The sequence below is a fragment of the Toxotes jaculatrix genome, chromosome 8 (genome assembly GCF_017976425.1).
Source record: "Toxotes jaculatrix isolate fToxJac2 chromosome 8, fToxJac2.pri, whole genome shotgun sequence".
Lineage (NCBI taxonomy): Eukaryota > Metazoa > Chordata > Actinopteri > Toxotidae > Toxotes > Toxotes jaculatrix.
Genome location: NC_054401.1, coordinates 13,573,990 through 13,589,914, shown reverse-complemented (window position 1 = coordinate 13,589,914; position 15,925 = coordinate 13,573,990). Strand labels below are relative to the sequence as shown.

The 15,925-nt window shown below is 40.2% G+C and overlaps 1 protein-coding gene across 1 annotated transcript; it reads left to right on the top strand.

Moving 5' to 3' along the window:
* Nucleotides 1–1,767: 1,767 nt before the first annotated feature.
* jazf1b (JAZF zinc finger 1b) lies at nt 1,768–15,894 on the top strand. The gene is made up of 5 exons (XM_041043533.1): nt 1,768–1,939; nt 10,697–10,769; nt 11,489–11,685; nt 12,797–12,966; nt 13,943–15,894. The coding sequence occupies exons 1-5, from the start codon at nt 1,825–1,827 to the stop codon at nt 14,117–14,119; spliced, it is 732 nt and encodes a 243-aa protein (XP_040899467.1). The 5' UTR covers nt 1,768–1,824; the 3' UTR covers nt 14,120–15,894.
* Nucleotides 15,895–15,925: the final 31 nt, after the last annotated feature.

The following is a 15,925-nucleotide window of genomic DNA, read 5'->3' as shown; positions in this document are numbered from 1 at the left end:
TTGTGCTGAAATCCTTTTTGTCTTGAAGTTGATGGCATCGCTCCCTCAATTCCAAAAAACGTTTGATTTTGTAAATAAGACAGAAAAACCTTTCTCTCTGACAAGTACATTCAGTGAAATCTGTACACAACTACTGTTGTTGTTTACTTTCTGTGACCCTGTTGTGAGTGAGAACACAGAATACATCAAAATCAAATCTTGCAGCACATGATGGATGAACTGAGCTTGATGATAATAAACCCATGTAGAAATAGCATCAGAATGAAGCTTGATGCATTGCATATTTCAAACACATTTAACACTGCTCTCTTTGAGTACCTAATAGTATTGCGCATGCAACAGCACTCTTGGTAAAGTTTGGATAGTTGTAGCAGAACCTTAAATTACTGAACACAAAGAGCAGAACTTATATCTACTTATATCTACTGACCAACAGTGCCACACTGTGGCAAAAATATGCCTTTGATGCCAGTGAGGGATCAATGTCACTAATATTCATAACAAAAATAATCATATGTATATACACATATATATACATATACATGTATAAGTATTTATTAAATAATTATTAGATCATTTTGATGTGCATATAGGTGGACACAACTCCAGATTTAGATTTAAGATTCAAATTAACACAAACACTTTGAGTGTTTGTTTAAGCCTTTCACACCTTGCAAGAATACATGGGAGACAAATTACACAGTGAAAGTTAAAGGAATTAGTAAGTGCTAGTGGATCTTTCTCCCCAATCCTGCCAACTGTGCACAAACTACATGCATCAAGTTGGACGAAATTACAAAACCCAACTTCCACTAAAAATTTTACAAATAAAACTTTTTTTCATGGAAAAACTTCCTTTGCAATCCTAATGGCCTATTTTGTTATTACCATGGACCATAATAACACTTACCGTATAAGTTATAAGATTTATTGTAAAAATCCACTATTTTAGTTGAGGATTATGCCAATGGAGACAACATAATCACTTAGCATGTTTAAAAATCTGCATTGTTATAATATAAAATGCATTCTATGTTTAATAATTAAAGTGAATAAATAAGGCATGTTAACAGAGTGGTTGCTAAGGGGCATTTAGTTTAGGGTATTAAACTACTTGATATTTAGTGGTGAAAAGGTTAGTTGATTAATTGATTACTGTACTATTGTAAGCAATATGTTGATTTGATAACACTGAAAAGTAACTGACTGTTATTGTGATAATTGAATAAAGCACATCAAAATCATAAAAAAGTAAAGGTATTTAGTATTTGCTGGCTACAGCTTTGCAAGTTGTGCACAGGTTCTTTGTAATAACTTCATATTGTTAAAAACCTGGATTTTAGGCTGGTGGCCATAGTAGCGTTTGTTTGTTTTGTTTTGTTGTTGTTGTTGTTGTTTTTTTTTTACAAAAACCTACTTTAACACTCTGGTGTCTCATAACCAGTATTCATGCATGATGTTTTTCGTTTTTACACTTTTAAATGCTGGAGCCAGTGGAAATAACTACTAAATAGCCACTTTAAGATAAATATTGATTTGAATCTATAAATTCACAATTATTAGACCATGTCTTGTCGATTTACGTTCAATTTCTTTACAAACAGTGTATGCTTTTCTAATGAAAGCCATACCTTACTAAGTCTTACTTCCGGTGTGGTCGTCTCTCCTGCCGGTTTGACGCAGCTCAGAGAAGTCACCGTACCGCCCCTGCCGCTCCAGCTGTTCGCGCACCGCTGTCCGCCTGCTGTTCCCCCGCTGCTCGCTGCCTGTTCGCCGCTTGCCCGCTGCTGTCTGCCTGCCCTCGTTTCCAATGCAGCAGCGACCATGACAGGCATCGCCGCTGCTTCTTTCTTTTCCAACGCTTGCAGGTTCGGGGGCTGCGGACTTCACTTCGACTCTCTTGCCGAGCTCATCGTGCACATCGAGGACAACCACATCGGTAAGAGCCGATAAGTAACGAGCACCGCAGCCTGCAATGGCCGAGGTTTGTGGTTAGCAGAAGTGGCTAAGTTAGCGAGCTAGCAAGTTACTTCCTGCGTCCTGACAACCCTGTTGCTAGGTGTGGTGGTTGTTGATGTTTCTGCGTGGATATTACAGTTCCTGTTCAGCGCCCGTGTATCTGTATCGACGCTTTATCACTGTTTAGACAGCTGCAACACCAGCAAAGCCGCGCTGAAAAACCGACAGGTAAACCGTTTCTTTACGCTCCGGCGGGTCGCTCGTGCAACATTATTGCAGCGCAAGGCCCGCGCGCAGAGCTGCGTGCGGGAAGCGTCGTGAGTTAAGTTGCAGTCTGCACGAGCCAGTGAAGATACATTGATTAATCATCCGCTTATTTCATCAGCACAACAGAGTTCATATGAACTACTGCACCCTTAGACCAAGTCACGTTCTTACATGGTTTGTTTATCACGCTGAGAAGCGTTAATCTTTCAAACCAATCAAACACTTGTCAACTTCAATCGGTGACTCTAATAATAATTTGGTTTGCGGTAGGCTGTTTCATTGTACACCTCGACGGCGTCTTTGCTAATGTGTATTGCTGTATATTTCAATTAATAGATTTCTGGTTCCGCCAGAGCTTTAACAGAGCCACAATCATAATCCATATATATACATATACATGTGCCTATAATACTTTTTTCCCTTTTTAAAATCAGCGTTACTAATGGTCTGATAATAGTTTACTTTTACTTAAAAAAAAAAAAAAAAAAAAAAAAAGATTATTTTCTTCATTGGGTGTTTCTATCAGAGTATATATACTACTATATAGAATGAAAAACTTTATTCGAATTAGATATCTCATAATCTAGCATCTGATATTCTCATATTTATGAGATACTAGGTCATTATAATGAGTAACCATATTTAATAGTTAAAGAACAAAAGCTTGTTGGTGTTTTTTTTCCCCCAAGTGGCAGAACTGGGTTTCAACACAAATTTGAACTTGGAAACATACTTAAAGTTAGACATGTGATTGCCTGATTATAGACATACATGGATAAATCTCCATAGATCCCATATCAGTCTTAACCATATTTGGTGTCTGTCAGCTTACATAGGTCATGTGAAATATCAGGTACAATATTGGTTTCTGAAAAGAAAACAGTCTGAATGTAGACATTAGACATAGACATAGACATTTACATAGACACTGAAAAAAGACAAGCGTGTGTCACTGGCTGGCATAAATTATGACAGACACTTTTAGAGCAGTTCATTAGAGACTGTTTTGGTTACCATGGTGATGTATGGATTTGGACTCTGACCTTGCTTCGTGACTAGGACAAGTGTAACAGTTAAAAAAGTAATAAAATTAAAAAATTTATTGTATTTATATTTTAATGTATTTAAACTATACCCAATTCCACATGAGCGTTTATCTGCATTAACCTGCACTAGCTCAAGGAATATTAAAAACCCCCATCAGCGCTCACTAAATACTAGCAGCACATAGATGATGCCTCCCTGACCGCACATCAAGTTCCACCACAATCATCAGCGCCATCTCTAGTTCATGTGAGATCAGACAACATTATGGATCAAGCTATGAAAACGTTTATTTGCCTCAGCTACATCACTATAAATTGAAATTTAAGACTCCTGTTTGAATAATTGATGGTCAATGCCAGATAGCGCTGATTCAATCAGAGCAAGACTAAATTGTCTTTAATGAAGTAATTTAAGTGATATTTAGTGGAACGTATTCCATGTGTTAAGCAAAGAGAACATGAACAAATTTATGTGTTTACGAGTTGTTTACAAGGCACTTTTATATACTTTTCATATTGGTCTCTGGTTACCTCTGAGTACAGGTGAAAATTATGTTTTTCTTTACTCAGTGATAAGCAAAAATAATGTTGTTTATATTTGAACTTCATCCAAGGATTTTTAATTTAATTTCCAAGCAGTTGTGCGTTCAGTATTTTATGTATTTATGGCCACTAGTCACTTTATTTATTTAATACATAATTAATCAAAACATTGAATCACTACATATAGAAACTTGTGTATCACTTTATTTATTTAGTAATTTATTACCTGTTTTTGTCCTCCATACATATATTACTATATCCACATATTTCATGAAGTCAGTGAGAAATTACTAATTAAAGTAGTTTTATCTTAAACATTATAGAATACAGTGGTACGAGATGGGCCCCCACGGTGTATATGAATATGATTTATGTAGTGAAAAGACACAAGTATTTGCTGGTGACCTTTATTTCACCCAAATTTGACTTGGATTCTTTTTTATTATTTGCTTCCCCTATCATTGTTAATAATTGATAAAAATTTGTGGGGTGAACTCTCTGAAGTGGGGTCATGCCAGAAAAAGTTTGAGAACCACTGATTTATTTTGCACATTATATTCTTTGCTATGTAACTTTGAACTTGTCTGGGAAGAAAGTTCTCCTCCTCACAGATTGACAGTTCCTACATCTGTTTCCCAATCTAATATTTCAGACTCTTATTATTGAAGCTGACAAGGCCCAGCTGTCTCTGTTGTTCTTGTTTGTTGCTTGACTGGCTTTAATATCCTCTGCCCTCTGATTGTGTGCTGTGCATGTGTCCGAGGTGTTAGCCTTAGAAAAAAAAATGCTTCCAAATGACTTATTGGGGAATAATGAGGCAATTAGTTGGCTCTGGGTGGAAAAACTTTGCTGCCCCCCTCTTTTGTCCTCTGGCCTGTGCCCACTCTCAGGAGTGCGAAATCTTGCGCGTTGTGCCAAGTGCCTGTGAAGCATAATTACAGAGAGAGTGCTTGATTTGGCCTGTCTTCCTCCTCATCTGGTGGCCTGCTGCTAAAAGCACATTCTCCTTTATAATTAGGCGCCTGGAAAACAAGCACACATTCTTGTCCCTGTTTTTCCCCAGCTAGCCTGCTGGTCCAGTCTCTGAACAAGGGGTGGCGCTGCTTTGCTGTGTGTTGAGGGAGATTTCTTGAGATTCTTGGTCTGTACAAGAAAAGATAACCAAAACCAAAAGCAGACTTTACTCGATAATAACACATTGTAAATGAAAACACACTGAAAAGAGATGTAGTCATCTAATGAGAGATGTAATCGATACTTTAAAGGATACTTCTCATACTTAAATATATTGTAATCTGTCACTTGTATTTTTCATACTATACATCAGGAGGTTATTACAGTAACTTACAGTAATGTAAACTGTTCCAAGATCTGTGATGTTGCTTTAAAATACTTATTAACAAAGACAAGGTATTGGAAGAGTTAGACTTTTTGTTAAAGTTTGGATTGAATCTTTAAAAAAAAAAATGAGTGTTGGGTGGTCCACTCAGACCTTTGTGAACAAATTCAGCTAACTTCAAGAGAACACAGGCCAGTGAGCCAAAGAAGACCAGAGCAAAGTTTTAACACTGAGTTAAAGTCATGTTGTTAAGCCTGGAAGATCTCTTCTGTGGCCTGGTATTCTTATGTGGCATGTAAAACTGCACACACTGAGCTACTGCGATGTTTACTTTGTCACTGAGTGAGCAGGCCACGGTAGACCAGAAGCAGAATAGCGACCATGTTATTTAGACCTGTGAGCATATGTGTAGCGCTTGCGGCCTGGCACACTGATATCCTTAAGTGTCCAGGCTCAGTAACAGCGGGTCTGTTTGTTGCCAATCCTCACTGGAGGCTCATTTAGACGATTTTGGTATGCACCCCCAAAATCTGCGCGGAAGTAATAAATTTGGGAAGCAGTAACTAGTTTCCTGATCTGTGCACCTGGTGGGCCTAATTACATTTCCCCATTCTCTGACACCAGTGCTCCTGTTCCTGTCTGATGACTGCAACCTGAGGAGTTGCTGTACTTGATAAAGCATTTCTTATTGGAGATAATGCGCAGCCTATGCTTACTATACACAACATGGATGTGTAGCTTGATGCAGAACAAATATATTTTTGATGAAATGTGCTCATTCTGTCATCCCATGTCAAATGCTGCTGGTTTGAGGAGTTCTCCTGTACACCAGCTGCGTAAATCAGTTTATAAAAGCTAAACTTAAAGTCTTTCAGTTATTGCAAATGAACCAGACATTGGCTAGACAGCGTTCCTCTGCTTTACATCATTATAAACTGAATATCTTTGGGATTGTGGGTCGGATGAGACAAGCAACTTGAACTCAACTCATCTTGGGATCTGAAGAAAAATACAATTTTTGGACATTTTGTACATAAAACAATCAATTGTCGGATTAAAGGAAACTGAATATAGTTGTTAGTTGCGACCATAATGCATGTCACCAAAACCAAGTAACATTCACATTCAAAGAGCACCAGTGAGTGTGTGTGTTTTTTGTATGTGCCCCCTTGTGTTTATCTCTGCATTTGTACAAACATCTTAGTGAATGTGTCTATGAATTAGTGCGTGTGTATGTGTGTAGAGTCGCTGTCTGTGCTAAATATATTTACAATCGATCATTTTAACCGCCCCATGTTTTTTCAGTAACCTGCAAAGGCAGCTTACACATGGAGCTTGACTCCGTTTTCATTTCCTCCTTAGAGGTCACATCGTAATGAATTACCAGTGCCACCACTCCTGGTAATGTCCCCTACTGCTCAGAGCCGCCATAAACATGTCACCATAATGCTCAGCACTCTGCTCTACCCCACAGTGCATTTGGCCATGAGGGTGGATGGGCGAGCCAGACGCTGGTGGAAATGAGAGAGCGAGCTGTGTGTCTGGTGTGCGTGTGTGTGTGTGTATGTGTGTGAGAGAGAGAGAGAGGGGGTCGTGGAGGGCGTTATGAGAGGGCAGCAGGCGTCACTTCCCCCTATGGCCTTAGGAAGGTTTGTTGTGTGATCGTCCCTTGCTTTCCTCTGGAAGGCTGTCATAGGGACCCTAATGAGAACATGTTATTGCATCATGTTTTCTGCAGTGATACACTGCAGCCACTGACTCATTTGATATAGGTTTCTATTCACATGCTTTACACATACACACTATCAATAGGCTTAGTCAGTGCTTCTTATAGAAAGCGAGGTTAATGTGCACTGTCATAGTAAGGCTAAGCAGTTTCATTGAAACACATGTTAAGGTGTTAAGAAACACATTTCAACAATCTGATGCAGAACTCTCGATGGAAATTTGACGCATTTCTAAGACTGGGTGTAGTTTCACTATATGTTTTTAATTAGTTGTTGTTTTTTTTTAGCAAAAGCAGCAGCTTTTTTATATTTTATCCTGATTTTCCCCGCTACTTTCTGCCAAGAGAGACCTCTGTTCACTGTTAACTGCAATTTACAGAAAATTGAATTTTCTAAATATAGAGATCTTGTAAGATTAAAAAAATCTGAGCATATTTCAGTAAAAGCCAAAACACAAAGAGACTTATTACTTATTAAATGTTTTAATATAAAGCAGATCTGTTCTGCTTGTCTGTCTTTCTATATATCCATATCCCATACCTGACTTTTCATCATGTCTGTGGACAATCCTTGGGGCTCGTAGGAACTTTTTGTTTGCCTCTGGAATTGGAGATGGTGAATAAAAAAAACCCTCTTTTGTTTCTCAGAAGGCTTCTAATAGTCGGCCACCAAGGTGGACCACCTGTGTAGTTTGATTAGAGGGGTTCCCATCTCTACTTAAGGCGCCTTAGTCCTGGTCCTTGACTGCTGGTGGCCCCAGAAGAATAGCAGAGGCTGCAGGGAACTGGCCCCTGCAGGCCTCCTTCTCCCCAGTCCCCACCTGAGGTGTGTGTGATTTACAGTGTGTGGGAACAGACTGATCCATGCTGTTTGAGCGGTCTGCGAGCAGGCCGCCATTCCACTCCTGGAGGCTCATTAGGGATCTTAGGAGGGATTTCTGGTACACTCACGCACACACATACCAACACACAGAGCTCAGAGTAGTCTCTGCACTGCTTTTTGGCAGGGGAATAGTGCTGCTATGAATGTGTCTTTCCTACTCTGTATTTCCATGACTTTGGCTGGAGAGTAGAGAGAGGTGTGCTGTCCTTCTCACTGGGGATAAATCCACTGTTAATGAAACACTTGCTTATGACTGAGGCCTTCAGAGAAACCTCCTGAGCGCTAGGCGCTGAGGCTTGAGCTGTTCTTAGAGCCTACCTGCCAATATCATAAAACTCTGCCACTATTTTATCGTCAACCAAGTGGCTTGGCCTTAACCACTGAGTGGATGATGCCCTGTGTCTTTTGACACCCATGTGTACTCAAACTGAGACAGACATTAGGTTGTTGACTTAGATTTCTGTCAGACCTCCAAAATGTGTGCTTTCCCGTGTGTACTTAAATGTGATTCTTGTTTGAGTTTATCTGGTAAACATCACCTTTCACCTTCTTCATGACAGAATTAAGCTGTTAACATACAGCGTGCCGTCTCTTCTGTGTGTTTCCTTTATGCAAGCTTATGTGTGCACATGTGTGTGTCTGCATTTTGAATTGATATACCACATTGGTGTCTTTGAAACAGTTCAAGCTTTTGTTGATTGTCATTATTATGGCTTCCAGATGACAAGGTGTATTTGTAATACGCTCCACCCAAAGATTAACAATAGCTTATCTGTAAAACATAGGGACTAGAAGTAAGAATAAGCCTCTGAAAACACACCAAACAAATACCAAACTTGTATTTAATGTCTTGACTGGGGACTGAGCATTTGATGTTTTGGTATCATTATGATGCCTGACCAAAACAATACCCTTTTTTTATTATATGCAAACTTCTCAACACAAGAACTAAAATGCAGTCTAAATCAAGTAAAGTTTTCTAATGTAACTCGGGGAATTTCCTATCAAAGTATACATGAGTAAACAAGAACACGAAAAAGCATTTGATGCCAAATTTCAATACTAAACAGTTGCTGATGTTTAGTGGTTTGGACATATTTCAGCTGGTAGTCAAAAAGTACCGATGTTCAGTGCCCAGCCATAGTCTTGCCCCTGTAGATACAAACAGAGTAGGTGTAAAGTTTCTGTCCCCATTACAGAGTGAAAAAGATGAACATCTAAAGCTGAAAACCCCTCTCAGAGAGCACTACCAAAATCGAATCAGTTCTTCTTTGGCACTTGGTCTTTCTGTCCAGCATGAAATCTAATGGAAACCTGCTTTTAGTTTTTATGTTCCGGACAAACAAAAAACCAAACAGGAGTAAAACCCCAAAGCTGTGGAAGTAATAAGTGAGTGTGACTCAGGGTTTTATTACAGCCTTGCAAAGGTGTTGCTTACCCCTATAACCAAAAAAACTTTAATTACACTCTTTCCATATGTTTTATATAATTGCCATAATTGTCATTTTTAAATCAAATCAACTAGAACTGGGCTGTTTTTTGTTTAGTTGTTTTTTTTTTTTTTTTTGGTTACAGAATATACAGAGTTTGTTAAAGCTGCACTGTAGTCATTGTGCTATGAAAAAGCATAATTTAAATTTAAATTTTCTGAATAGCCAAAGGCTAAAAGTGCTTGTGTGCGCAAATGAGCTTGTGGATGGAAACAAGCGATAGTTTTAACCACTTGGGGGTAGCAGTCTTTCACAGCTCTGTCAGAGGCAGACAGGGAGGCTCAGCTGGTTAAGTGGCAGGCACTGTTGTTTTATGGGGCATCTCTCTTCTCCCACATGGACGGCAGTGGGAAGAGTGTTTGAAGTCAGGCCCGCTTCACCTCAGGGTGTGGAGATTGGCTATTGTTGTATATTTAGCACCGCTGAGCAAGATGAATGTCTGGAGCACAGCATGGGAAAACACAGTATGTGTCAAGTGTGGTCATATATGAGCAATGTGGTGTCTGCAGAGCAGCTTTTCAAAAAGTGCAATGGAAATTCAAAGGAGAAGGCACTTGAGATGTTACTTTCTTGTTTTATTTTAAATAGAAGTAACAGTGTATCACTATCAGACTTAAGATAAGTTGAACCCTACGTTCCCAGGGAACCAACCTACAGAGGTCTCGAGGAAATAAGTCAAGGAAGGAACATCAGCCTGAGGCGGCTGTGGCTCAGGTGGTAACGCGGGTTGTCCACTGAGGGTCCACAGCAGGGTTGGTGTTCGATACACGGGTCCTTCTGTCCACATGCCTTGGGCAAAACACTGAACCCTAAGCTGCCAAATGACTACATGTAAATAAAGACTATTAAACTTCTCCATCATGACGTTCCTCAGTATTGACTGTAGTGTAGGCAGTGCGTGGCATCGTGTTCAAACAAATTGTACTGCACATTGCACGACGCTGCACTTCGATTACTTTCACTGAATAGCTTTTATTATCCTTTATTCATCAGTCAGCTGAGCATGCATGCTGTTTGACAGCACAACTCCTCACATTCACGCAGACACATTCATTGGTAATGTGATGCAGGTGATTTGAAAAGGTTTTACTTAAATGTAAAGACCTTGTAGAGTTTTGCACATGCCTATTTGCTGTGAACCTACCTGAAAAGCTGGTAGAAAAATAGGGTTTCACCACCTGGCAGCAGAGCTTCCACCTTGGCCAGGTACTTCATTTAATGAAGCTGGGAAAATTTGTAGGTGGGAAGCCAGTGAGGGATCCTTGTCACTGCACTAGAAACTTCCAGTTGATTGGGACGTTTGTCTGGAGATTTGGGAGTGGGTAATGTAAATCACCTTATATGGCAAAATGTAATTTTTTGTGAATCTACAGAATTGTACCATTGTTTAGTGGTACACTGTGTGCCTAATTCTTCCACTCTCCATCTCTCTCCGCTGCTCAGATACAGACCCCCGACTGCTGGAGAAGCAGGAGCAGCAGCAGCCGACATATGTTGCCCTCAGCTACATCAACAGGTAAAGAAATGTCACTGATCAGGAAACACAACAGCTGAGTTTTTACTTATGCAGTAACTCAATTATAAGTAAATCTACTTCATAAATGTACCAAAATTTACCAAAACATTAGTATGACATCAGTGTTATTAGTCCTTGGCCCCGTAAAGATTTATCTACAAAAGGCCTCCACATGAGTGAGTATTACCACTGTGTCCCATGAAGGGCCCCTATGAGGTTCTACCAGCAAATACAGACGTCATCTGGTGGACTGCTTAGATGAACTGCTTCAGTATTTGGTGGCTGGGTGTTTTTTTATTGCACTGAGTTCATCCCAGTCGTCTTTGATATAGTGCTTGAACAGTGGTTTTTAAAAGCCTTATGCAACAAACCAACGTACAAGAAGGTCTGCCACTGTCTCCCTGCCTTCACAAACACATCTTGATGTGGTTGTTGCTTAATTTGTTAATTCCACTTTAGCTTTAACAATGTCTATGTTAACATTTCATTTTTATGATACACATTCACCAAAGACTTTACTATCCATCATAAACCCTGGTAAAAAGTTTTTTTTTGATGGGAATGAAGCCAGTGATACTTTTTTTTCTTTTCCAAGTGTAGGTTCTACAGTAGCAAACCTTTAATGTCAACGCTTTTTCTAAACATCAGGGCAGGCCACTCAATGAGATGACCCTCTTTTCATCGCAAAACCTGACCAGTCTTATATCCCACAATGCCAGGTTCATGACAGATGCTGCGCGGCGAGAACACGATGCCCTGAAGAAGAAGGTGCAGCCCAAGTTGTCTCTTTCTCTGACAGGCAATCTGTCTCGCAGCAGCGTTTCCACACCGCCTCGCCACACCAGTGGAAACCTCACCCCTCCAGTCACCCCACCCATCACCCCTTCCTCTTCCTTCCGCAGCAGTACGCCTACAGGTGACAATCCTGAACACGCTCAGCTCTAGTCAGATGTCCAGAATTTAATTGCGGCGGAATACACACTGATCACTGTCAGCTAGGGTGGCAGCAGAGTGGTGCAACAGTAAGGAGACTGACTTTCCATCCAGGAGGCTCATTTTCAAGGCAGCATGACAGCAAACATCCACTCTGCTGTAGACAGTCTGAATCTCTGCCAGTTTACAAAGTGCTCTCACCTTCTTATGTGTTCTGTATGGAGGCAGGCAAAGAAAGAGTGATTGTCCTCTTCAGGGATCAAATAAAAAAAAAAGAGAAAGAGAAAAAATTACAAGGCTGCTCCCCTTTCAGATCATAAGAAAAGATATGGGTGGCTCATTCACTGTGGTAGGTAAAGATAAAAGCACTGTCTGTAGCTGTAATTACTGTCGGTATATTGGCAGAAAGCACATAATGTCATCGCTTTTTCATTTTTCAAATCCTAATATATACATTACATTTCCAGATGTAATGGCTTAACGTCCTTTTGTTTTACTAAATGAAATGCAAATCATGTTTTTGCCTGTAAATACTGATCCTTATATGGTTTTGTGTGAATGCTGATATTAAGAATACATCTTTGTAACACAGCTCATGTTCAAGCTACAGCGAATCAGGGACTGCTTTCACAGTCTGATTTGTCTGATTCACTCCAGTGTACATTATAACAGGATTTTTTTTGTTTCTTCCTGCTTATGTTTTCCCATGAATGCATGGCCTTGTTTCGTAAAGTATGCCCTTTCCTAGCATGACATCTTTAAATAATTGATAAAACAATTGCAGCTCATTGGCCCCAAGACATCAGTGAAATGCATAAATTCTTTCCCACGATTGGCATATTTCAGTCTTTACCAGAACTTGGGCACTGTAACACATGAAGCAGAGATTATGGGAACCCAGCCCCGAAACATGCTGAGAAAGGTCTGCGCTTGTAAGCCTGCAGGCTCAAAGGCCAGGATTTCCATCGCCAGAGATGAGTCATAAAGTGTGCATAAATCAGAGCTTCTTGGAGACCAGTGTGTATGATCACATTTCTGGTAGTTATGCTTTAAATCATTTGCTGTTTGACTTTCTGTTTTTCACCCTCCCACAGGTAGCGAGTGTGATGAGGAGGAGGTAGACTTCGAGGAGTCCGACAGTGATGAGTCATGGACTACGGAGAGCGCCATCAGCTCTGAGTCCATCCTCAGTTCCATGTGCATGAACGGAGGAGACGAGAAGCCTTTTGCCTGCCCTGTCCCAGGCTGTAAAAAGAGATACAAGGTAGGTTTAACTCCTCATCTCTTCTGAGAATACACACTACAGCGTAAACACGTGTGAAGTATTTTTACTATGCCAAGAGAAGAAGTGAGATATTTGTGTTCACACAAAGTGCGAGATACGTGATTATTTTGCTCGCGTAAATGAGAATGTAAAGTCAAAATGGACTCCCTGCTGTTGAACATGCAGGACCTGGTTCTTAGTCGAGCATTCCAACAACATAAATACATACATCTAGTCCACTCCAGTGATGTGGAGTTTTACAGGATTTTCCATTCACATCTGGTGTGGTGGTTGGGATAAATTATGTGCAGCCTGAGAAAATTGCATTGCTGACGTGAATGACAGGGTTATGGGTGGTGACTTAGTCTGAGGCAGGAGGCAGCGTTAGGAATTTGTTTAGGGGGAGAACAAGATAGGTTTTTAACGAGAAAATGCTTTATTTCTCCTCTCTACAGTCTTTTTTCTGTCCAAAAATGGTACACTACAGGGATACACTATACAGACAGACTCTGTGGACACACTGATCTTTGTACTACATTATATAACAATATTTTAGACAACTTTATAGCAACAATTTGGGGGAGGCCCTTTTATGTTTTAGCATGACAATGCCCCCTGTGCACAAACCCAGGTCTATAAGCAAAAGATTTTCTGACTGAGGTCAGGAAGAACACGAATCTCCTGCACATAACCCTCACCTTAACCCCATCCAACACCTCTGAATGAATCAAAACGCAAGCCGAGACCCCTGCCTTACCACCTAACAAAAGCACCTGACTTCACTAATGCTTTCGTGGCTAAAATGGGAGCGAATCCCCGCAGGTTTCAAAATCTTGTGGAATGCCTTCCCAGAAATCTTAAGGCTGATACAGCAGCATATCAACACTCATGCTTTTGCAATGAGATATTTTCTATCAACATTCTCTGCTTAGTGTCCAAAGTGATGGCTCTTCTCATTTTCCTTGCTTCTTTACAGAATGTGAACGGGATCAAGTATCACGCCAAGAACGGCCACCGAACCCAGATAAGGGTGCGCAAACCCTTCAAGTGCCGGTGTGGGAAGAGTTACAAAACATCTCAGGGTCTCCGCCACCACACCATTAACTTCCACCCACCCATCTCTACTGACATCATCCGTAAGATGCAGCAGTAGAGACTTGAGTGAGTGACCAGCACTCTCCTTCAGGCCACACTTCCCCAACCCATCATCATCATCATCATCATCACCAGCAATGGCTGTTTCTCATTCCACCTCTATTCCTGACAGCCTCAACCCCCTGCCCCTCCTCTTCTTCTCTCTCTTACCCCACTTTGCTATGACACTATTTTTGATTGCATGGAATAAATGTATTCTTATTCATCCTTGATTTTTATTTAGAATATTGAATCTTTATGTAGTTCACAGGTTTGTATTTTGCACATTTAAGCTATCATTTATCCAGTCAAGTTTTATTTTTTTGTTTTGTTTTTTTTTGTTTTTTTGATAAATGGTGCTCGTTGATGATGAGGGCTTGTAGTCTAGAGAATGGCCACACCAAGTCACGAGTAGCCTTGCATGTATAGGAGGGCATCCTGCTTTAAAGGCAGCGTGAGGTCAGAAGAAACTGAGGCGAGAATTGGACGTGTTTGTCGAGAAAGGAGACAACCATTAGCTTGTCTCTGTCTCATATGAGCCAAAAAAATGTGACAGAGACAAATGACAAAAATCTGAATGTGTGTGGTATAAACAGGAGAAATCCAACCTGAAAACTTTTGTACATGTTTCAGTCTTTATCAGATTTGATGTTATTAATCACTTATTGGATTTAGTTTCTTTCCTTTCATATCACAAGTATTATAAACCTTTTTTTTCTCATCTGTTTTACTGCAAACATTTGTGTGACTTCTGTGAGCACCAAAGGATGATCTCAGGTGACAATTGAAAGCATTTCAGCACCACAATCCTGCCCAAGTGTTCTCACAGTATTTATGCTGTTCAGCGGGATCATGGGAACTCTGTGTGTCATTGTTCCTAATGTTCCTAATCACTTTCCTAAAAGACATAAGCAGTCGTCCTTGCTATTTTACGGTGAGGGATTGAAGCACTTTTTGTAACACGTTGCCAACAAATTAGCTTTTTTTTTTTTTGCCAATATCTCGTTTCTGGTGTGTGTATGGTATCTACCAGAACGAGGCAAAAGGCCTTCAGAGCAGAAGTGCAAGTTCTACATTGTTCCAAGGGAAGATGTACACCAAACCTCCAGTGTTTCCAGTTTTGTGAGATTTCTGTATGTACAGTAGTTGCCTTGAATTGTAAACCATTCCAGTCCAGTATAAATCTTTACATGGCTTCATTTTGACAGTCCACGCAAATTCAGCTGAATGCACACAGCTCAGTCCAGACTGTTTGCTGTTCACCGACTCCCTGCTCTTATGAAACCACGTGATTGCCCGTGACATGGATGGGAGAAAAGGAGGCGGGGGAGGTTAGCGTTAGCCATGTATTTAGCACATTTACATTTTCACAGTCCTGCTGTGAGAGAAACACATGTGGCTCCTACTTTGTGCCATAATGTCAGTCATTCCTGAAATAATCAATTGCAGATCATCAGATGCCACGGGATTGGGGATCTATCAACAATGAGCCATTAGGTAACATCTTCACTGCATGGATGTTCATGTTAAGGAACTATTGTGACAGTATTGTACTGCCAGTATGGAGGAAAGTCTTTGATATAGTGTACAGTGAATGTATCGTCATGTGTTAAGTGCATTAAATTATATTTTCATATGTTTCTGGAGTTAGAGAAAAAAAAACCCAATTGTATAATGTGTTTAAAAAGGCAAAATCAGAGGTCGTTTGGAGAAACTAATGGTGATGTACTGTATTTCTTCAAAAAGCTGCTTCATGTAAACTTTTGTTACATTTAGAATAAAAGTTCCTCTAATGTGTGCCTATAGATTCGTATTTCATTTACTG